The 24,276-nt window shown below is 43.9% G+C and overlaps 1 protein-coding gene across 1 annotated transcript; it reads left to right on the top strand.

Moving 5' to 3' along the window:
* Nucleotides 1–17,412: 17,412 nt before the first annotated feature.
* On the top strand, nt 17,413–23,442 carry LOC145912976 (uncharacterized). Its single transcript, XM_083000456.1, has 8 exons — nt 17,413–17,637; nt 17,917–18,138; nt 18,312–20,178; nt 20,327–20,456; nt 20,544–20,710; nt 20,966–21,174; nt 21,312–21,490; nt 21,679–23,442. The coding sequence occupies exons 1-8, from the start codon at nt 17,630–17,632 to the stop codon at nt 21,939–21,941; spliced, it is 3,045 nt and encodes a 1,014-aa protein (XP_082856582.1). The 5' UTR covers nt 17,413–17,629; the 3' UTR covers nt 21,942–23,442.
* The last annotated feature ends 834 nt before the right edge of the window (nt 23,443–24,276 follow it).

The raw sequence follows: 24,276 nt of genomic DNA on the forward strand, positions 1-24,276 counted from the left end.
TAGCGATCCGACAGGATACGATAATGCACATACACGACGGACCGCATACGACAGGTTAATCTGAGTGCCTACTTTGGCGATGCACTTTCGATGTTAGAAACATAACGGTTTATCCGTTGCCGGCATCAAAATACAGAGAGTTTTGCATAAAAATGGTTCGCAGTTATTGTTGATTGTTAAATTATGGTGTTTTTTTTTATAGCACAGAAGCTGCTAAAGTACATGTACACAATATATAAATGTGTGCCCGAAGCTGAACAAGGCCGTTTAAACCACGGATGTCCGCAAACTTTTTTCCATTCTAAACGCATCAAGGCACAAAAGGGTAAGCCGTAGCAGCAAAAACAATGTGCATATAAAAAGAGGGGAATTTGTACAAAGAGTTCCTTATTTAAACAACATGCGACAGTCCAAAAATAACTTAAAAGTAATGGAAAAGTCATTGAGATAATGGAAACATTGCCCACGTCACCAATTCCACGTGCAGCAACCTCTCGATCGACTCCCGACGTAATTGGACTCAAGGCAAAAGCGAAACCACACACCGGCAAAACACCACGTCACGGATAGGTGCAGTCGCCCGTGGCATTGCCAGATGTTCGCATGCAGTTCTCGTTGCTGTCTTGTTTATTTCGCATCAAACGCCATCACGTTGTGTTTTCCGACAGTGTTTCTAAGAACTATTGAGAACCGTCTGTACCGGTTTGCGAAATCAAATCAAAAAATCTTGCGAATAAAATTGTCAGAAAAATTTTTTTATACAAAAGCGTTTGTGGTTTGTTTGACAAAATAATTGATTTTAAAAACTCTTTTGTTAAAAAAAAAACATAAAAATTTCTTGCTGTATGAAGCACATTTTTTATCGAAAACATTTTTCATTAATTAAACAACAGAAAACTAATCCCAGTAATACAGAGAGAGTAATTTCGTCATAAACCGAGTTCGTCGGCCTCGGTCTCAAGGCAACTCAACCGCAAATCTCCACATCAACGACTCCCGACCAATACAAAAGACCGGAAATCCGTTTCAGGTACACACGTAAATCTCAGTCTGTAGGTATTCCCTATGTTTTTCCAGCAAAACCAGCGGTTTTGGCCATGGTGGGGGTGACGCACCCAGAGCTATTTTTGCCATCCCGCTGTTGTTGTGCCGCATACAAGCCACAGTGGTGCTACACACAAATTTACGGTTCACCCAACTGCACCATCACTCGGGCCCCAGCTATTTACTGACGTCACACTACGTCACTGCGGGTACTCAAGCGAGACGCTGTCTGGAGTATGCTTGCTTGCCTACGTTTTTCGCCCGTCTCGGTAACGTCAATGGCATCGGAGGAAGACCCGATTGCGTTCGCGTTTCAGCTTTTGTGATTTAAATTTTGTATTTTTTGTTCGGGATTTTATTTTGTAGAAATTTTCCTCCAAATGTCATGTCAGTTTCAGTTGCGAGGAGTTTTTTGTGAAAATTTTGCAAAAAGTTTTGCCCTCTATATACGTTGAATGTCATCTAAACTTATAAAGCATTATGTAATGCCTCCAACCAAGACTTAGTTCGCCTTTTTGTGTTGTATATAACATTATGGCGATTTGTCTTCACTAACTATCATTGGTAACATTTTAATTAATTTTTTCGTAGACATATTGCCAAATGTTCACAATTACACCACGTTTTTAAAGAAAATTAAAAGGTCAAAATTTCGAGGCAAATCAGTGTTATTACTGATAATACTTTACAGCGACGCCGGATGTCGACCAGTAGAAACAACTTGAAAACAAGCAGCATGCAACAACGCCCAATCGTCAAACGGAGGAAACCGTTTTAAAGCTATGTGTTGATGTGCATTGGGAGCACTAATTCCCCGTCCTCCGACCCTAAAACTCGGGCCGAAAGAACGACTTTCGCCGGCGTATAATTCGATTTACAACGGCGTGCGAAAACAAACGGGCATAAAAATAGGCGCGAATCGGCGGGAAACGCGTGTTGTCGATCCACAAAGTTATAGCTGCTGCGGCTGCGACCAAAATAGAGTCTGCGGCAAGACCTAAACCCGCGGTGAAACCGGTAATGTCTCGCTTGACGCAAGTTGGGCAGTCGCCTGGCCCAGTATCCGTTTACCTATGTCTCTATCACAACCGCAATCGCTAGTAAAAGAGACTAGCGCGCGTCCCAACCGTAAGTCCTGATTACAAGGCAGCGCGGGGGGGAAGCGGTGCCAGGTGCGGTGAAGCTGAAGATTCCTGTGGCGTCGCTCCGGCCGGAAAATGTGCCGCATCCGAGGTAATTATCACCGACCACAATGAGCGCTGTGGTGACAATAATTGTCGCGAAATTGCTGAGGCGACACCTGACCTTAGAACGACCGCCGCTTGGTGGCGCTCATGCATTGAAGTACACGTGTTTTGGAAGGTGTTGCGGACTGTAGGTAAAGTGAGAGCCAAAATGCTCTTTCTACATTTTGCTGTAGGATGTCTGGTATTTGCATTTGAGCTAATTCCACGTAAATCTCTTATTTCGGGAAATTCATGAGTAAACAGAAAATTTGCATTGATTTTATAATACGTTGTCGCTACCCATTCAGAATAAACTGACATGGTCAAAGTTTATTATTACAACGCAAAAAGCATTTATATTTAAATCTTTGCTTGATACAGCATTTCCAGTTACGTAGATAATTTCCATGTTAAACGTTGCGTAAAGTGAAATAATGTTGAACCCTCGCCTAAATGCGATACAGTGTTTCGTCACATTGGCAACAGACAACACAAAATGTCAAGAACGCTAGTTGTGAGAATAATAAGACTAAATTCGGGACCCAAAGCAAGCAAATACACACGGCACACGCCCATACACAAACCAGGCGTGTTTGCTAATCGGCTTGCGTATCCACAGCAGACAGGGTGCTGACTTCATTCAAAGCGCGAGGAGAAAATTTACGCTCGGCATCCGCGAGTACACAAATCGTTAAACTGGCGACTGACGTACGACCAGTCGACATGCGCCATGGCCCGGAACGACTGGAATGCGATTCATGCGGCGCTACCGTCTATTTTTGTGCTGCGAGCGTAGCCACATTGGCAAACATACCAGAGTCCATTGAAGTTATATGGCGCGCCAACGACAAACAGGACGCGGTATGTACGTGGCTTTGCGTCGCCTACCCTTGCCTTGATTACAGAGTGCGTCAACCGAGCGCCAAGGATTCTCACAGTCCCACTCCAGAGTCAATATTGTCCCGACGAAAAGGAAGTTTCTCATGGACATTCCGCGCGTCCCTGGTCTGTGTTTTACTGTCCTGCTACGGCTAAATTTAACACACAACTATGCAGCATATTTTGCGACAGCAGCAATGTTGGAGAAATAGATTTCTTATGTGTGTTGGGTGCCGCCCAACTTTCTATTTTGGAACCTATATGTTTTTGTTATTTGCGTTGCTATACTCGATAAGTTTTATACGCCCTTTGCATCATTCGTTTAAACAAATTTCTGTATGTCGGCGATTCCCACATTTTGTTCCGCTGAACCCGGGATATAAAGGGTTCCATAAGCTACTTTTATTATCTAGTATTAGACAATAAAAAATGAATATGTTTAAAAGCTTTGGGCAACAAACGCATACGAACAAAACTTAAAAGAGGATTTGCAGTGGTGCGACCCAGCCTTGTCATGGTATAGCGGATATCATGATACACTTTTGCGTTGCCACATAAAAAGTAACAAGATTTTAGTTATCAATTTGGAATGCGGGTTCATTGTCAACTTAAACGATTTGCAGTGTTCTTCTTCCAATAAAAAAGGATTGGGTAACACTGCTGTGTGTTGAATAAAAACCTAATAAAGGAAACGAAACATACATAGAAAAGAATTATAAAATGTTTGAATAACATTTTCGTATGTATACCCTTGGGATGGTACAGTCGAGGTCGTGTGGGTATATGTAGTATGGTATTGACAACTAACGAACATCCGGTGTACTGATGATGTAAACCAAGTTAACTTGTCGTTAATTAGCAAACTTGCAGAAACTGCTTTTGAGTTTGGTGTACTTTAAAAAAAAGCATGACGTTATCGAGTAATTGTACGCAAATCTATGGACGTAAATGTCACAAGCGCCACAAGCGTTCATAACACAAATATAAAGTGGTGACAACGAATGGAATGGTTCAAGTGCGTCTGCGTGAATCACAGCTCGTCTCACGCTCCCGGCTTTGACGCAAGCGATTTATTTTCTTAGCTAAATTGCCGACGTTCGCCGGAGGGAGAAAAAGAAGACGGATTCCTGTTTTACGCGTACAGTGTCCAAAAAGAGTTTTTACGACATTTTTAACTCTCGTTTCTCTCATCCCGAACGCAGCATGGAATTTCATCCAAGCGGGTCGGGTGCGGCTTGCGTCGCCACGCTATGACACTCGTTACGTCGAATGACGTGTTACGCATCCCAGTTAAGCTTAGAGCGAAAAATCAACAAGCAGGATGTTAAAATAGCCTGCTAGCCGGCATTACATGACTATGGTATTAATACGAAGTATGCTTGCAGGAATTCGTGTTCGGCTAAAGGCCGTTGCCTGGGTTAGACTGTGCATATTGCGTGCTATCGTGAAGGGCCAGTCGCGCTGTTCTATGTAACTATACCACGTATATTGTAATGAATACTTGCTAAGTGTCTTGTTTTCTTTTGTTTTCGTTAGGGGGCGTGCAAAAAGGAAAATATCACAGCCTCAATCTGAACCCGAATGTAGTAAACTAAATTAACATGTATGATCAACTTCTGATGCAATGAGATTCCAGGTAAAGTTCGTGTTGGGGGTGTAGAGTGTATTGACAATTTACAGCTGGTTGTTTTTTTAAACATATATTATTTACATACTTTTTACCACAAACAACTACATTTGGTTGTCATCGGCACTAAATGTGCTTTGGCCGCGCACAAAGACACAAAGTAGAATTGGGTTGATTTCAAAACATAGTGTGTGATTTTACACAATCCAAGATATGCTGCCACATTAACCCAGAGAAAATTGAAAGTCAAATATGACGCTTTATAGTAGACTCAAACCTTACCAGAAAACATTGAACAAAATATCATTAGGCTAAACTTTCAGTGTCGTCCCGCCACTTCAATGCGTTTGAACCTCATTGCCATGTGCCGTTTCATTTTAGAAGAGATCTATTTGCCGCAAGTCTAAAAAAAGCAAAACCAGCACAGGCTAAAAACGTGGGGAGCGTAACAATTAAAAACACAGGGGCAACTGACATTCGGGACGCACAAAAAAAGATGAACCGGGACGCAAAAATGCCAGCCACGCAAGAAGAAAATATAGCAATCGTCGCATTTAGATATTATGTATAGGCTTCCCTACTGTCGCAGTCACACAATGGAAGCGACAAAACGTGCAGCCCCTGCTCTATACACTGCGGTGGCGCGAGCACATGGGATGGGAAATTGGTCTATTTACGGGCGGGACGCGACCTCACCTGTGACGTAGGACGCAATTTGCGTCGCTCTGTGCGGTCTCACGTTCCGACGCAAACGCGGCGTAAATATAGAACAGCGCCGCGAGGTCAGATCTTGGTGTGGAAGCTTCGCGACACAGGTTAGCCATATGACGTGCAACGCAACGAAAAGAGAACTACTGACGGTGGCTTAATGGAAAGGCAGGACTCTTCTCTTTGAGCGCGCGGAGCGGAGCGATTGATTAGACGCACACTCGAAGGAGAGGCAATCATTTGTGCCGGGACATCGGATTTTGGTCGATATCTGAAACAGGGAAGCGCACTGAAAGCTTTACTTAGCGATTTTTTTCGTATCGAGGACACTTAACACACGTAAAATATTTCGACATTTTTTTGTAGTTTTGCGCTTTTATTTTGTATTATTCTGAGTGGAGTTATTCACAACTAAAGGCACCTTAAATTTGGGAAAGGCGAAATCAATGAAAGTACAAAAAAAAGTTTTTTCTGTGAAAAATATTTTCGTAAACACAAAAAGTTGAAGTAAGCGTGGGTTCAAACAAACGATTTTATGCCTAATCTCGTTGCAATTTTTCCAAAACGTAGATCACGCAACACTCATGTGGATAAGATAACTAATTTTGAATTTGAAAAAGATGAACGCCATATTTAGCCCCGATGTTGGCACGGTTTTAATAAAAATGCTAAAAAAGATTTACCAAAAAAAATCTGAAAAAGACCCTTAGGCCTTCGAAAAAAATTTAACCTCATAACAACGAAACAACAAAAGAGCCTGGCCCACCCAAAGACCCGGCGGTCAGTGCGGGATATAACAATTTTGGGAAAGACCATCGCGGTTAAGCATTTCAACGAAACACCGCTAAATGTATGCAGCAGGTTGCCACCCGCATGCCGACTGATCGTGTATCATTGCGGGTGCCCATTCATAAGTGAGTAGGAGAAATTTACATTAATGCGGTTTTCGGACCTCTTGACGGCGCTGGAAATGCGCTAACAGCAGATAGAGCTTTAAATACTTCTATCAGTGTGTGTTGAGGTCTAAACAGAGGCGCTGTTCCTCGGTACGGCTCAGGCTTCCTGTGTTTGATGGACGCAACGTAAGGGACAAGAGGGACAGAGCCAATAGCGAGCTTTGGCGAATATAGCAACACCAAATGCGACCGTACCGAGCTATACGTGTGGAGACGCACAGGCGTGGGAAAGGCCGACGTCCTTGCGTTGGAAGCGTCCGCTATTTCGGGAGCTTTGAACTCCGATACGACGAGCCGATTAAGCCCCCCTATGGCCGGCAATACGCAAGCCAACTACTACCGGTACGGCACGGCGAGTGGAGCGGTTTTGTACGTAATTAGGCACCGCATAGTGATGTTTATAGTTTGCCGAATGACCGAAAACACTTGCATTGATTGGACGCCAACCACGTTGGAACATTGAGTAAGTTTGAAACTAAATCATCGGCATCTTGTGAGCTACACGAAAATTTCTTTGCCAACATGAGGAGGCAAGTGTTCTTACAAACAAGGTCAAAACTATTTGTAAATAATCAACGATGGAGTGATGAAAACGCCGCTATAAACCGGACGCGACCGGCGATACAAATGCGATCCTTTGAATGGCTTCCATTCCACAAGGCAATCAACCGTGCTTTATATATTTGTGACAGCGATCGCGGGCCTGTCAATATATATAGCATTACGACGCCTGGCCTGGCGCTGTCCGGGAGGAAGCTTTCGGTTTTAAATTATTTTGGGCGCAGCAGTCGAACGTTGACGCAAAAACCAGCTCACGGCTCTGGCGTGGGAACTGATGAATGAACTGATTGACGAATTTCGGCGGAAAGAATGGAAAGCGCGAGTATTTCGGGAGCTTCCATGCATGGTTTCTCATTTACTGGAATTACGCACCCATGTACTTGACAACTCAAGACACCGTTACGGATTTCCTGTGAATGAAATAGAACAGTGTAGCCTTCATTTGCTGTGATTTTAATGGATGGCAGCAACAACAATAAGCCCAAAAGGAACATAAAACCAGCACGGAACTACTACGAGTACAGACTATTGCCTTCATACATTTGTACGTACAGTGTTACGTAAATGTTGCGGAAAGAAATTGCTTTTGTCCTGTCTTCTAGTATGGTTACATTATTGCGTGATTTTGCGCAAGGAAACAATCATAAGCGCAACAGTGTCGTTCCTTGAGTTCAAAGCGCTTTACATAATCCTAACGCCACTAATTACATGCTAGTATCGGATATTATGGCGCGTCAAGCTGCCCGACGCGTGCTCCCCAGAGCCGTTCCAGGCCGGCGCTCAAAGTCAACAATTAAGCGGTGCCTGAATCCAAGCCGCCACGACACAATAGCGCATGCCTGAAATCCGCCGGCTCGAAATAGACGCTTTGACGTCATTCGCGCGGCGTCGTACGTCACTCCTGCGCGCCTGGGCCTCCCGTTTCCCACACCGAGATGCTCTCCCGCTTTTCTGCCTCACTGTGTTTCCTTTTTTCCTCACACTCCCAGCACACCCAGGAGAGTGGCCTTGAGTTCTCTGCTTGGACGAATGACAAAACTTTCTGCGCCGTTACGCCGGCGACGATCAAATAAACGGAAACGACGGTGTACAGGTTTTGTGTACTCAGCAACGGGGGACAGAGCTATTTTAAATCACATACCAAGTCGCTTTTATTGGTGCGCGCAAACATGCCGCGCGATCCTTGGCCGCATATAGCCACGTATAGAGAAATTACAACAACTATGTTTGCTGATTTGCGATATTCCCAACCAGAGTTTGCGTAGCCATAAATTTACCATAGGAGCAAATTTACCTAATACATTGGTTAGACAATCTTTACGTGAATTTTTTATGGACGCCTGAATCTATGGTTTTTAAACCGATGATGTGTGACGGTTGCGGATGATAAATCCACCTAATCTATATGTTCAGTCTGGTGTGAAGCCAGATTCCGTCTTGGCCATAACGTAATGTGCTAACCAAGATGGCCATGAGCTCATATGTTTTCGAGTCGATTCCTCTCTGGTTTTCAAATGCCAGCGCACAACCCGTGGGCTTTTGTATCACTGTGACGTCACGGACCTATTATGTTGCACGCGCGGGGACGACGCGGCGGCACAATCGTAAACTCCAAGCCGCAGAGGCTGCCTCCATCTGTCGAGGCTCGGCTTTGACCAGTCGCTTCTCCTTTAACGCCAAATAACGTATTATGGTTTATTCAATGATTAACCACCGCCCTTCAATGCGTTGCTCTGGCGTAGCGTGGATAACACACATAAACGACACACCGGACAACAGTCCTAGAAATCCACGGCCAGGCCACTTGCTAGTTCCGGAAAGCGGATTATGAAGATCGGAAGATATCCATCTCCAGACTATACGCCCGGGGGAACAGATGTGTTGTTCGCGTTTGGTAACTTGCACAAAATATACACTCTGCTACTCAACAACTTTTCCCCGCGGCAATATACTGGCAAACGTTAACTGACAAATATCGCAGTGGTAACTGTAGCAAATAGACACACAGCACAACACCCGCTATATTTATGGTTGGCAAATATCAATATATTTATACAAGTACACTAAAGATGCAACCATTTTGGTCTTGCGAAACAAATTCGTTCCTCTTACAACCACAACACACACGCGACCGACAAAACCACCTTACCGCTACGACAAAATCAAGTTCCTTCGTCAAACAAACACTTCCACAAATCTAACAAAAACAGCGGTTCAACTTGGCCTTCTCGCTGGGTTATTTTTAGCGCGTCCGCCTCTAAAACTAAACCGGTGTGTTGGCGACCCATGGAGGAGAGCGAATGATCTCGAAATAACGCAGTTGACGTCAATACGCCGCCGCCGTACGACGAGTGAGAAAGAGATGAGCGCTGCGAGCACCGGGGGAAAAAATGCGCGGAGGCATACAACTACGCTTTGCCCGCCTAAATCAAAGTTGGAGGTCCCGCTCGGCGGAGGGTCGAGTACTGTATATATGTGTCAGGATTCGAAAGTATTAGTTATACGTTTAAAGAAAGTTGATCTTTCAAGGTGAGGACAGAAGAAATTTGCACTAAGATATCGTGTGATAAAAAGATATAATAATGTAGAGGTAGTACCATGCAAATAATGTAGTGTATGTTTTTTGTTAAGTGGAACTTTAACATAGCATTGCATTTCGTCCTGTAAGTGAAATTTAGGGCAGTTATGTTATCTAGCATTACTAAAACATTGCTACCTTCCACTTATTCCGTAACTTTGGTTTGTGTTTTATAGACTATTGTTGCGCAAGTTGCGTAACGGTTTAGCGTCATTTCCAACATAGAATAATAGTGTTTAATCCGAAGTTCGGCAACAGTTTCTGTTATAAAATGCAGCTTTTCTAAGTTTGCCAATTGAATAAACGCCAGAACTTCTATAACTCGATAACTGCACGTGCAAAACATTCGTGTATCAAAATTATGCACTATTTCATGCATGCCTATCTATAACCAATTGAATATAGCTCGCCATTCGCATATGGTACAGAGAACATGCCTATCATTTTTTGACTGTCGTGATTCTATCATTTTTAACCGCATTGTTTCAACAGCTTGAGGCTGTTGCACTGTGGCAATATTGTCCAAGTGACGTGGGCAGGTTTAACGTCATTTAAGTATAGAAATTGTTTCAAATTGCCATTTGTATGCCTGCATTTATGTAATGTATGGAAGTAACCCAATCGGATAATATTGGATTTATACCCAGGCGAGCAGCGCCAAAGAGCAATAACACGAATCGTGATGACAACAGCGACATCAACAAAAACAAGTAAGGGAGTAAACAACGAAAGTCTTTTGCAATCCGTGGCATGTAGCATGTGATTTAACTTGCACGCCCCCGAAAACATGTTGCAACAGGCCGAGGGCCAGCGGCGCGAGTCCAAAACTGAACCTGCGCATGTCATGCAGCGGCCCATGCAAGAACTGCAACATGAACTGTCCGTTTTTAAAACGATGACGTGTCAACTGATCGTGATTGACGCAGCGCGTTTGGTGAGATAGCACGCAAATGACCGCACCGTGTGCACATATGCGTTGCTGGAAAGTACATTGCCCGTTGGTTTGCCCACGCTTCACCGAGCACGACACGCACGGGAGAGTCGCGTGTATTACGTCACAGCGGCCATACTTTTTGTGCAGTGTGGTTATCTGAATCTTCAGGGAATATGGTTTACGCATAAAAAGCACTTTGCTTCTTGGATACAACACTTTTGTTAGGTGTTCCGTTAGGCGCCCTCTACTGGTTATGGGTGAAAGTTCTTATTCACGGGTAGTAACTTGTGGTAAATTATCGTTTGTCAGTGAATCTGTCACTCGGTGTATCGCGTTAAAAGTTTTGGAACTGCCCAAATACCGACTCAAGCTCTCATGTATGTACAAACCTGTAACGTTGAATTATGGTTGATACACAAGTAAACTTGCCATTATTGCGTGACAAATCTTTCTCTAATGCTTAGTTTGAGTCGATTTGAATTTATTTAAAATAAGACCTTTGGAAAATAGCTCATTCTAACAACAATTGAATGCAATTACAAAACCGTTTGTATACTTTTTGTGCAGTGTGGTTATCTGAATCTTCAGGGAATATGGTTTACGCATAAAAAGCACTTTGCTTCTTGGATACAACACTTTTGTTAGGTGTTCCGTTAGGCGCCCTCTACTGGTTATGGGTGAAAGTTCTTATTCACGGGTAGTAACTTGTGGTAAATTATCGTTTGTCAGTGAATCTGTCACTCGGTGTATCGCGTTAAAAGTTTTGGAACTGCCCAAATACCGACTCAAGCTCTCATGTATGTACAAACCTGTAACGTTGAATTATGGTTGATACACAAGTAAACTTGCCATTATTGCGTGACAAATCTTTCTCTAATGCTTAGTTTGAGTCGATTTGAATTTATTTAAAATAAGACCTTTGGAAAATAGCTCATTCTAACAACAATTGAATGCAATTACAAAACCGTTTGTAAAGCGTTCCGCTTCATGTGGTAAGCGAAACGCCCAATGCGTTCATTTATTTTGACAAGAGATGGCTATTTGTGATAATAGTGGCGTTAACGCCATCGTCTTATGTCTAATATTAGCCCACGCCGTCGACGTACGATCAATAGGCCGTGACGTAATTGTGCGTCGCTACGCAGCGTTGTGCGTCGGCGCGTTAGTCACACAATACGTGTGCAACTAACCGGAGATTAGGCATCGCGACAATAAGGAGAAAGAATGCGCGTTATGGAGGACGTTCGCGCTACGTAACGACGCACGGTCTTGCGTGCTTGCGTCCGTTAATAATGAATGAGATGTCATTGACAGCACGCCATCAGTCTGCCAGCGCGCATAGGCCAACCCCCTGGCGAGGACAGAGAAGAAAGGTCGTTAATAAAAGCGAGCACATAGTTCATGATATGCATAACAGGCAGATTACCGTGCCCGCGCGTGTATCGCAATGTCCATGCAGCATGTAGTTGTTCTTGAGGAAAGCGAAATCGCAAACGAGAGTATTTGTATGCACATCAGGTATATGGCGCAACTGTTTTGTGTCGTTCGCCATATTTGGCTTGGTGCCCAGTCGGGCTTCTTGGTCCGTAATGGATGCGGTTAGGTTCCAGGAATGGGCATAAGGTGCCTCTCACGAAGCCAGGTCACCCAGGGACGACCTCGTCGCTACGACGAAGTTGCAGGGTGTGATTTCGTGGACACCATTACTCAAATCCAACGCAGTTTGCTGCATCACGGCATAAGCGCGGCTGCCACTTCGAAGATAATTATTTCAGTGTTACAGACGGCAGTTTAAAAGTTGAACTTCAAAGAAAAGGCTAAAAGTTGAAAGTTGGATCCTCCAGCCATGCATAAATGAATTCATATGTGTGTAAAGCGAACACATCCACCTTTCACCTTTACCATATTTTTAATGTGCAGTGCTTTTGTCCAACTCAAGCAAAATGCCTTAATTTTTTGCTTAGGCTGAGTTGCCCTAAATCGTTGGGTCGATTTCAGACCTTTGGCCACGTAACTTGCACCACATACTATACGTGGTATAGCTGAGCGCAAGTTTCAAGAAGATGCGTGCCAAGCACTGGCAGTTCGTTTGCTTAGTTTCCGGCCAAAAATGCTCGCAGCGCGCCTGTTGTGTCCCTGTGACCCCTTGCGTTTGAAAACGTGTTCGAATATTAATGACCTAGTTGCTGGGCGCAGAATCTCTAGGAGAACTTTGATGTTAGTGAAAAACAAGCACAGTGAAAATGCTAAGAATTAGTATTTATTTTGAGTTGATTCTAAGCGCTTCTAACTCGCTTATGTTACCAAGAATATCAATTCTGTTAATTGTTTTGGTGAACTATGTCTCTTTTGTTAATTATTTTGACGCGTTACCATCTCTTTGCTCAGAGTTTTTGTAAAAGGTCGATGATACTGTTTGCTGTAAGAGACACGGCGTTGATATTGAAAGTCTCAGTGAAACTACAGAGTTATTTTGTCGTTTGAAAATAATGATCCTCATGTCACAGCATAGATAGTTTTTAAAGGTTTTTTCAACTTACAATTTGTTACTCGGGTAAAGAAATTAAAATAATTCATTAAGAAAATAAGTTTTCGTTTACATGTCGAGATTTTGGGCTTGAAAAATACCAAGCACGCAATCGTATTTTTAAACGTTTTGTTTCGTTTTGATGTAACCCAGCACTGTTAAAACTCAGCCCAACGGCCCGGCGTCAAACACAAGCAAAATACCAAAAATGGAGAGGATTGGATTTTTTTTCGCATTAGCCACGTAACCATTTCCGCCAGACCCAACCTTTATCGACAGAAAGGGCCAGATCAAAATAATATTCTTAGGTCATAAATTGGCCAGGCGCTATTGCGTACCGCGTGCAGTTCTTGGTTTGTTTCTTGCACAACGCACGAAAGCGATAAAAACGGAATATATCCGTACGTTAGAGCCGCACGCATTGACGGGTTACGTAATGACGCACCGAGCGTTGCCCTGACGCAAAGCCGTGATCAGATTGAATGGAGTTTGAGAAAAGCAAAACTTTCCAAAACGCTTGCGTGTAGTGCGTCATCTCAAACCGTCCAATTACGCACGGTTTAGAGCCGCTAACCGCCACATGTATATTCTCCGTAGCTGGTAGCACGGGGACAGGCAATAATGCACGCTTGAGTAATGAGTTGCACCTGAGCGGATAATGACTAAGGTTAAAGCTATTCCTCCGTTGCCAATATACCTATTGAATTCCAAACTGTCAGAGTGGCTTTGTTGCGTGGTTATCAAGCTTCATTGCAAGTTCGCACATGATGGTTGGATCTAGAGTATAATTTGCCTGCCGGGGAGATGGTTTGAAACGCAAATAGTCCGAGTAGATTTCGGTTGGAAAGACCAAGCTTAAGTGGTTCAAGTAGTTTTTCACAGCAAGTATAATTGACTATAAGTCAACTCGTCAACGTATTTTTGTATTATTTATAAAATGGCGTATTTTTTTTAAATCGACGTCCTTTTTTCGAATAAAAAATGATTTTTTCCAAAATAAATAATTGTTGACAAGAAATTTGTCATATTTAACTTATTTACGGTCATTTGCCATCGCCAGGGGTTTCTCTTTGATATGGGTTTTATTTTACAAAGACAAACTGCACTTTTTCTGTGAAAAATGGCATTTTATTTCCAATCTGTTATGTCATGGCCCCGCTGGTTCAGAAATAAGATGATTGTGGTGTTGCAAAGTAAACTCATTGTACCGTTTATATATAAGTCGAAGTTGTAGGACGCATTGTGCGTCCTGAAAAGATGTATAAATATAATAGTAGCTTGACAAAAGAGCAAACTGGTTGTTAAGAAAAACATTGCTGTCGCCGCATTTATTTGTTGGTGCAGCAATTTTACAAACACAACATTAATTTTACATAAAAGATTGTTTATTTGTATTAGTTAAGCATTTAAGTCATAGACATGTTTGCCAGATTTTCGTCGACACAGTGAAATTAAAAAAATGGCTCATTGTTAAAACAAGCTTAGTAGCATCTGATGAAGAAAATTGCCGCATATTAGTTAACCTGCATTCCAATAACTTGTTCTACTAAATTTTGTTTCGAAATTCAGCACGGTTTACAAATGTGTCGCCATCTAGCAGATGTAAATATCTGAGAAATTCTCACAACACTTGCTGGCAAAAGAAATTATATCGCAGAATCAACGTCATTCTTGTGAAAGGCGCGTTATTTATACTGTAAATCCATGGTGCATTTAATGGAAATAATTGTCTTGATAGGGGTGGAATGAACGCACGTGTAAGGTTTATAGCTATTTGAACAACGCTAAAGCGTCCATACGGCAATTTGACTTCGCCGTAAAAATTTACTGTGATGTAATAGTGCGATCGCAGACAAAATGGCGCGCGTTACTCGTGAAGGCTTCACGCTCCGTAGGGTCGCGCGACGGCAACAAAAAAAGCATTTTTTGTAGTTGGAAGCAAGAAAGTTAACATTGGGGTGCGTATACTGTTGTGAACTCATTCCATTGATAACGATGGTATTCATATTCGTACCATGTTGAGCTATGATATGCATTTTTTGCTGTGGCTAATGTTGTTGTTGTTTTTTCTTCAGCAAATTTCAAATCAAGTTGGACGTCACAAATTCGATTAGCGGCTAAATAGGGCAAAATAAATATGATTACAGCGATAACACGACACATATATCGTTAAAAGACGATAGAATACCTTTAAACCTTGTGTCGATTGCGGTTTATAAAATTCAGCCCCCTATACGCGTACAAGACGAAATATTGTCAGAATCGACAAAGCGATGCCCGGATATTTTCTCAAAAACAGATTTTTTCAGGTCGCAACATGCAAAAAGTGTTAAACCTTGTTAACGTCAGAGCCTAGCAGACCGCTAACCTCGTGAGAAGAAGGCGTGTTGTGGCTCGCGGGGCGCCGTCCGCTTTATATGACTGCGGCAGAGCGCGGACCAAGACAGACTCTGTTTCACGGTGTGTGCCTTGCGGGTGCGGAATGTTAGGTAATACGGGTAAGGGTTAAGGACTTTAAGTGTGATACAAGACCAGAGGATAAAATGTTGAGATAAATGAATTTTTGTGGAAGAAAACTAAGGTTGTTTTACGGTATTGCGGAATTAGGTTTCAACAGATGCTATTTAACAGTTGTATCGGTGGCTGAAATTACCTGTGTGCGACTGAATAAAATATTAAAGATGTTTTCAAAACTCCCGTTTTCCAGGAGTGAGTACTGTATATTAAGTTTGCAGGTTGCATTGTCATTGGGTTGTCGTTTGAAGAAAGGTATAAACAATACAACCAACAGCAAGTTGCCAACGAATGGGTCGCACAAATTTCGTTCGGCCAACATGTTACGGAACAAATATTTTGTGAATGTCATTTTGTTCGAGCACAGGCAGAGCTGTTGACCGCGCCCAAACAATTAGCGCCATTTAAGGTTGCACGATCAGTTCTAGATTTGCAATAGAAGAGATCGTCAGATATAAGCACGCGTTTTGTCAGTCGTTTCAACAATCAAGACCGTGGTCGAAATTGGGAAAGTAGTCAGGCGTTCTTGCAGAAGGCAAACTATAGTTTTTTGAGCTGCGTATCCGTCGTTTCGCGAACGTTTTTGCATTTGTCGTATCTCAAGAAACTACTACTTTGAGTCGCTCCAAAGTGCGCAAGAATAGTAAAGTTTCCTGCTGCAAAATGCATGGTATATTGGTCGTGGAACTGCTTGTCGTGTTGTGAAAAAGAAGCTGGGCAAGTATCGCGCAAATCGCAAAACAAACAACCTCATCTGCAGAGTGCAACACTGACAACAACCTTCAAAATATCCACATGGCCTAACAGGCGTATTAAGTCCGAAAGCGAGTGTTTACAATCTGCAAGCTTAAGCGCCGCAATTGCCCGTCTTCAGCTTGGGAGGAGCAAAGAGAGCGCGCACGCCGGTCTAAGTGTGCCCTAACATCCCCGCCGTCATGACGTAACAAGGATGGAAATAGGCGACCTACGCAAATGGCGGACGTCACAGCAGACGATTTCGGCGATAAACGTCAAAACGTTGCAGAGTGTTTCTTTGTGAAGAGCGCTCTGCTCTCGCGCGGAGCCTCCTCCGAGAGAGCGCGCTGCAGTTTTTCTGCCGCCGCTCGAGTATAAAAGCGACTGTTAGCGTTTTAGGCAGTTAAGCATTTGTTGAGGCCGGCGCCATTGGCAGGGCACTTGGAAGCTGCTAGCAATCTTGCAAGACAACTTGTGCACATCTTCAATATTTATCAGGTTGAAGTGTAGTAGCGTGTACATTCATAGTACTATTATACCTAATGCACAAAGCAATTGTGTGGAAGCAATGAGTGGCAATAGAGATAGATGCCCAGTTCCTTTATTGCAGTCAAGCTTAGGAAAGTGACAACGCCGCATTGCGCCTGAATTAAAAACTGTCCGGCAAGGGTTTGGTTTACGAGGTGCTAATAACTGCAAGTGAACAACAAGGCTTGCTGCGGCAAGTTTATGACACATAGACGCACGTGCGGACAATCACGGCATTATAGCAAGAAATGACAGCGGCAAGACGCATTCACGCCGTAAACGCGCTAGGGCAATTTGTCGTGACTGCTTTACAAGGCGACACGCGCTAGGGACCTGGTGCAGCTGCGTGCAGAAGTCCCGAACCTCGCCGACAGGCAATAATTGACTCGGTTATTGCTCTATGCTCGGTTGAATCTGACTGGCATTCTTGGTTTGCTCGCCCCAAGGCCCCTCTGGTTCCCCTTCCTTTTCCGACAAAGAAATCGTAGATTTAGTCTTCTATGTATTTAGGCAGGCTTGCGCAGCAGTTGGATGCAGGGACAGGGCAGAGGCATGAAGCAACTTACTTGCATTGCGGGGTAGAAACATCTTTGCTTACTAAATGTGTTTTGTACACAGGTGTTGATATGATAACAACCTAGGCAGACTTTGTTGCAAGCAAATAGCAAAGCATTGCATTGGCAATTCTTTACCCATAATTGGCCAGAGCTGCGCATTCGGAATTTTCAAGTCTGTTTGACCGGGATCGGGTGACTTCTTTCCCGTCGACCGTCTGTAAACATTCCGAGGCCATCGCCCTCGACCTAATCCTTATGTCTACGTGAGTCACAATTGCTGTATGATTGATAAAAAGAAAGTGTTTCGAGGGCAGAACATTCGAATTTCTTAATAAAACATTTTATATTGTGTTAAACCAATGCCAATGAGACATTGGTTTAAAAAAGATAAAAATGTATGTGTTTGGTAACCAAAATGTTAGCTCAACTATTTTTGCAGATTGTACTTAAACTAAACGCATCTAAGCTAATTCATACTATTAAAAAAAATATATATATTTATGTTTACTCTACAACTAATTCCTTGTTTTTGTCTTTTTTAGTCTCATTATGCCAAGTGACTGTTTCGGTACAACAAACAACGAGTTGCAAGCTATCCACGCCGCCAAGTTAGAATACCAGCTTTCATCCACATCTGATCTATCCCATCCCTTTAGCTCTGTCACATTTGGTGGCGAACTTGCCGAAGAATCCTCAGACGACTTTGCCTTGGTGTCGCTGTTCGACAAAAAACCTTTTGCCCCGGACTCATCAGCGAACAGCAGGTATTTGCAGTATTTTAGACACACCACTGCTTCGTGTCCCACGATAAGAATGTAATAATAGGCCTACGAACGCCAGCGTTTATCTATTATTTAGCTCCGAAAGTAGAACGTCTCTATATGCGCAGCCAAAAACGATTTGGCCGCATTTTAAAAAACTCTTTCATTTTTTGCAGCGAGGGTTTTCAAAGCGAGGAAGACAAGTATTCTGACTTAGAAGACATCGACCCAGTATTTATGACGTCTTCGCAACATCGCATTGCACCAGAACCAGCACCCCTCTCGATCGTTTGCGACCAGCAGACCCGTCCAACCCAACCACAGACTTCTATTCTTTCATACGACGATTCCACCGCTATCAACCAGGCAAAGGCAAACATGACCGCAACAGCAGTGTCCAACTTCCTCGGGTACCAACAGGACTGGGCAGCGGCCAGCGGCGTTCTTGGCGACAGCAACGCCCGGCAGTCTGTTTCTGCCAACAGCAACAGAGTTGAGGCATACAACGGCTCGCCCCCAAACGGTGTAGTTCACACTGGGGGAAGATCTCCAATTCCTGGAGGTAATACTTTGGAAATTATGAGCCGACGTCAGAGCACAGCAGGTTTGATAGATCATGAAAGTGCTCAACACTATGTGCCACAGATCGACCAAAACATGCTTTCACCAATGTCCAAGAAGAAGAGTAGCCTTGTACCACCAAATGCTTTATTGAGCGTCCCCAACACGCCTCACACTTGCGGCAGCCCGGCATATTCCAACCACTCCGAAGATGTTCAAGCTGATTGCCTGCCTTCCTTCTCCAAGACACCGCAGGCGAGTCCTTACAATGTAGGCAACAGTGGAGGCTACTACGACGATTTTGCTTTTGCTCAAGGCAAGCTAAGCAACGACGAAATAGAGCAAGGCTTTGGCATGGAACAACAACAGCAGCAGCAGCAGCTTTCTTACCAACAGCGAGCCCAGTCAGTGCAGAACGCGGGCAGAAGGCAGTTTCGCAATCAGTCGTACACTGACAGCAGGCGAACGTCCACCGTTACACCGCCCTCTCCAAACTCGGTCGAGGATGTCTTTAACGGGAACAGAAACCAAGTTCGCCGTGATTATTACAGCGAGAGCATGTGTAGCAGCTCCCAGGCGGAGCCTCGCCACATGGATGGATATCAGGTCTATTCGTCAAGCCCCACAGAAACCAAACCTTACATAATGCAGCACGATATCAACGCAAATCTACTGAAGAAGTCGCTCTCAGTAGGTGTGACAAAGTCCAGTGCCATGGCACAGTCGGCACTCACATCGTCAGCTCTCTCAATGCCGTCTCTCATGACAGGGAATGCTTCTCTTCTGTCACCACAACAGAAAGGCATGCGCGCCTTCGACCAGCAGCAATTAACCGCTGTGGAAGCCAAGAATCCTTTCACGTCGATGCTGAACTCGCCGCTGCCCACCACTAGTGCACCGACGTTCAGTGACGCCGATCAGTCCCCGCGCCAGAGTTCGCAGCACAGTCCAACTGATCTCTCTGTGACCCGCTCACGTATGGAATACGAAAGTTACCAACAGCAACAGCAGCAATTCGAGGGATCTCGTTTGTCGAGACAGGTTAAAGAAGCGCCAGTGTCTGGCACAGCCTCAGCGGCTGACATAGCTGACATCTTCGGTCATTACCGCCAAGAACGTGACCAGTTCTCCTTGCCTGACGTAGGCAGCCACATGCAAAGCAACGCGTTTTCCAACTCTCTTTCCGCCGGGCTGTTGAAGCAGCAAGAGGCCGACTGCGTCTACCCAGCACCGTTGCCTTACAACGGCCAAATGTACTTGACCATTCCCAGCACGCACAACAATCCTTTCCACCCGTTTCGTCCACACTATTCAGCTACACAGAGACATCATCCCTATCAGAATGACCGCTTGGTGGGTTCTTCTTCTATGACACACACACCTCGACCATCTAGCGAAGGGTTGTGCGCAGTGTGCGGTGACAACGCTGCCTGTCAACACTACGGTGTCCGCACCTGCGAGGGGTGCAAGGGATTCTTTAAGGTAAGAGCCATTCAGTTGTAGCTTTTTAAGGACAGCGTTTAATAACGATTGACTGTAACTATTACGAAAACATCCACTGACACAAAAAAATGAATAAAATCAACTTAAATTGAACACACAGAACGAACCTTGTCTTGTCATTTTTCAGAGAACAGTGCAAAAGAAATCGACCTACGTGTGCTTGGCAAACAAAAACTGCCCCGTGGACAAGCGACGACGCAACCGATGCCAGTTCTGTCGCTACGAGAAGTGCTTGGCCGTCGGAATGGTTAAAGAAGGTGAGAACGTGATCCCCGCACGCTCCGCTTATCCAAACTGACCCCACAATATAGCGCAGTCCAATAACCGCCGTTTGTTTTACTTAGTGGTTCGTACCGACCATCTCAAGGGACGCCGAGGCAGACTGCCGTCGAAGCCAAAGGGCCCACAAGATCCGGTCGCGCCGCCGTCTCCGCCTATAAGCTTCATCACTTCGCTCGTTCGCGCCCATGTGGACACCAACCCGGCGTTGACAAACACTGACATTTCGAAGGTGAGTTTCGGAGCCAAATATGTGTAATCGGATGTTCAACGAGTGTCGGGTTTAAGTCTTGAACCGATGTCTTTTGTTGGTTGACGTGATAGTATTTTCTTTGCCAAACTTTAAAGCTTTTAAATTTAGCTAAATACACTTAACCACTGCGTTTCAACCAACCACAGAAATTAAACTATAGATTTTTCCACGGTCGCAATCAATTTAGGCAAACATTCCTTAAATTTATTGTTAAAACGCGTGCTTTTCTTGCAGTACCGACCACCGGGCATGCAGGCGTGTTCGCCCCCTTTGACCCCACAAGAGGAAACACACAATTTCTACGAACTTCTTGCCTCCTGTCTCACAGTTGTAAGGCAATGGGCTGAAAAGATCCCGGGATTTGGAAATCTTTGCGAGGAAGACCAAACTATTCTCATCGAAAAAGCTTTTCTTGAAATTTTCCTTCTGCGACTTGTCTACAGGTACAATATATTTTGGTCCTTCAAAAAAATGTGTTATAGTAAAAAAAGAACATGAAATGTTTTTGAGTAAAACCCACATGAATAAATAAAAATCATTCGTTTCAACACGCACTTATGACCTTGAATATTTTGCACAGATCCGAAATACAAGAAGGGAAATTGGTTTTCTGCAATGGTTTGGCGCTTCATCGCGATCAGCTATACCGCAGTTTTGGCGAATGGATCGACTCCATTATCTCATTCGCCTGCACCTTCTCCGATCTTAACGTGGACATATCATCCTTCAGCTGCATGCTTGGCCTTTTGCTCTTCCAAGGTGAATACGATAGCGACATCCGCCATTTTATTTGTTAAACTAATCGCTTTAAGGCACGCGCACAACCTTTTGTTCGCAATACTTTTTGTTGTTCTTTGCACATTCGGCGCTGAATAATTAAATTATTGAGCCATGCCGTTACACAATAACACAACAGCATTTGTTTATCGCCCTTTTTCTACTTGTAGAACGCCCGGGCTTGCGTGACACCAAAAAGGTTGAGGAACTCCAAGGGATGGTGGTGGATAGCTTGAAAGATCATGTCACCAAGAGTTCGATCACCGCCGACCGACCCAACTTCTTTAACAAGCTCCTAGCGGTGCTGCCTGACCTTCGAGCCCTCGCTACTCTTGGCATCGGTCGCCTGTACACTCACAAGGTGGAATCACCGAACATGCCGATGCCTCAGTGCCTGCAGAGGAGCTTGGAGATTCCCGCAAACCACGTGTGAGCGTGTTAGCCGGAATCGGACAACGTTTTTCTTGATCACATACCATCGTTGCTACAAAATGGAGGCGACGCACTCCGAGAAGCACCACGAGATTATCCAGACTAATATTTATTGACCAGCGCGCTTGCGGCGACTTCCCTGGCAGTTACAACAGCTTACCGGCGTCACCCAACGGTTAAAAGCCCAGTGACTTCCGTCTGCTTGCGGCGCTGCAACCATGAGTAGCTGAGCTACTAAGACTTTTGTCAGTCACTGCCCTTTTGTGATGTGTGCAACTTTTTCCGATAGCAACGCCGCTTACTTTGTCGTTCTTTGTCGAACATAAAGTAGGCTAAGTCTGAGCCTATGGAGGTGTAAAGGACCCCCTGGGTTGCGCTGCCACTTGATGTTGTGCTCACAAGTTCCTGCGAATTCCCGAATACAGATTTTAACAGAATCATCTGTTGATATACATCTATAGTTTAGCGCACGCGAGAGATCTTGTACATAAACGCCACGAAGTAAATGTACATTGCGAAATAATTTAAGCTCATCGGTTTTTACAATCGTTCGTTTACCGCTATCACGCTCAAAGCAAATCTTTCCATTCTGCATTTTTTGTTCTCCCGTTTCTTGAACCTTAAACTTTTATTACACGCGCAGCGCGACAAGTGCCCAACTGCAAACTTATATTGCACTCATCATGCATAAGCTCGCAGCAATTCAACCAATACCGGGTTAGGATGATGACGTCAGGCTACGTTTCGTCACCCGAAAAGCCCCGTTTTAGTTGTATTGCCGCCCTAACTACACTGCAGTCAAAATGAAATCGCTCAGTGAGATTAACCCCATATTCCGCCTGTGTTACATTATTACATTGTGACTTACCATTTTAATCGATTTGGCAAGCAGACGCGTTGTTTTGCTTCAAACCGAAAAATTGGCAGGGCCGATTTGACATCACCGAGCACTGCTTTGGGCCTTTCGCAGGGGTCACACTTTAAACGCGCCACGTGCCGCCTAACGTCATCGCCTATTAACCGATTCATGATCAGTATTTTCGTACACGTGAACGTGCAGTACTTTCGGAGAAATTCAGCTTGTGTTATACGTGGTGCGCGTCCCTCCAAAAATTGTTTCCCGCCTCTTTTCTACCAACGGTACAACCCTATCTTTTATGTTTGCAAAGTAAAGTATTATTTCTTAATAAATGCACCTTTTTGTACTCACGCAAGCAAAAGTTGATTTTTTTCTGTCCGGATGCTCCAAGAAGTTTAATTTTTCCTTTTTATACAGTGCAGTGTTGTCGGTATAACATGTTGAACTGTAAGCACGCTTTGTTCACAAGAAGCGGCTGCCCACCAGAGGCAACCACATTTTCCACTTTTTACTTTTTACGTTGCCGGGTTTACATATTTTAGTCACCTTTTTCTCTCTACTCACTGAATGCCTTTTGTCGGTCTCTTCCCATTACAACAGCACTCTGCGCGGGCATATAAATAAAATTACAACTACGGAAAAATCGCTCTTGTTTTACTGTCAAAGACATGTGAATTTAGAACTTAGGAAAGTGATATATAACTTGCTGCATACGGCAAGGAGTTTTTGCCTAGATGTAAAGAGAGAATGACATTTTATCTTATTGTTGTTCAAGAAAGCATTTGGAAAGGGCAGCCAGCTACACTCTGTGTACACGTCAGTCATTACTATTCAATAAAATAGCACTTTTTAAGGATGACATCTAGTGCAAATCTGTTTATGCCCTCGGTTTTTGAGTAGATTTTGCGCTACAGGAACCAATGACTAGCGCGATAATTTGTGTGGCATGTCGGTCACGAGCCTTGACCTGGCACTTATTGGATCTCTGTCTCTCTCTAGCGAATAAAATAATTTACAACAACCGACGGTTAATGGCAGCAGCGGGGTTTTACGGGTTGTGCGGTCTTACACCAAGAATTCGTCACCGTCTTTCTCCGCTGGATATTGTCGACAACCTAGCCCTAATAAGGGAATACATCATCACGATAGCGTTGGTTAAAAACGCCGGATAACAAATGTACCTGCTTTGTGTGTGGAAACAGATATTCTATCGTTGTTTACAACGCTTGAACCCACGAAATTGTAATCGTATACGAAATACATGGCCATTTGCAGCTGGATTGATTAAAGTGAAGAGTAGTTTATTGCTTGCATGACAAACTAAAGTGAAAACAGCATCGCTCTCGGCGGCCATTTTGTGATGTAGGAGCAGTTACATAAAAAGCGCCTCCATTTTTGAATATTTTTCAATTGCCACGAATTTGATTTGTCATCTGTACAACGAACTGGTACAAAAGCGACAGAAGGCGTTGGTCAA

This window comes from Ascidia mentula, chromosome 9 (genome assembly GCF_947561715.1).
Source record: "Ascidia mentula chromosome 9, kaAscMent1.1, whole genome shotgun sequence".
In the NCBI taxonomy this organism is placed as follows: domain Eukaryota; kingdom Metazoa; phylum Chordata; class Ascidiacea; order Phlebobranchia; family Ascidiidae; genus Ascidia; species Ascidia mentula.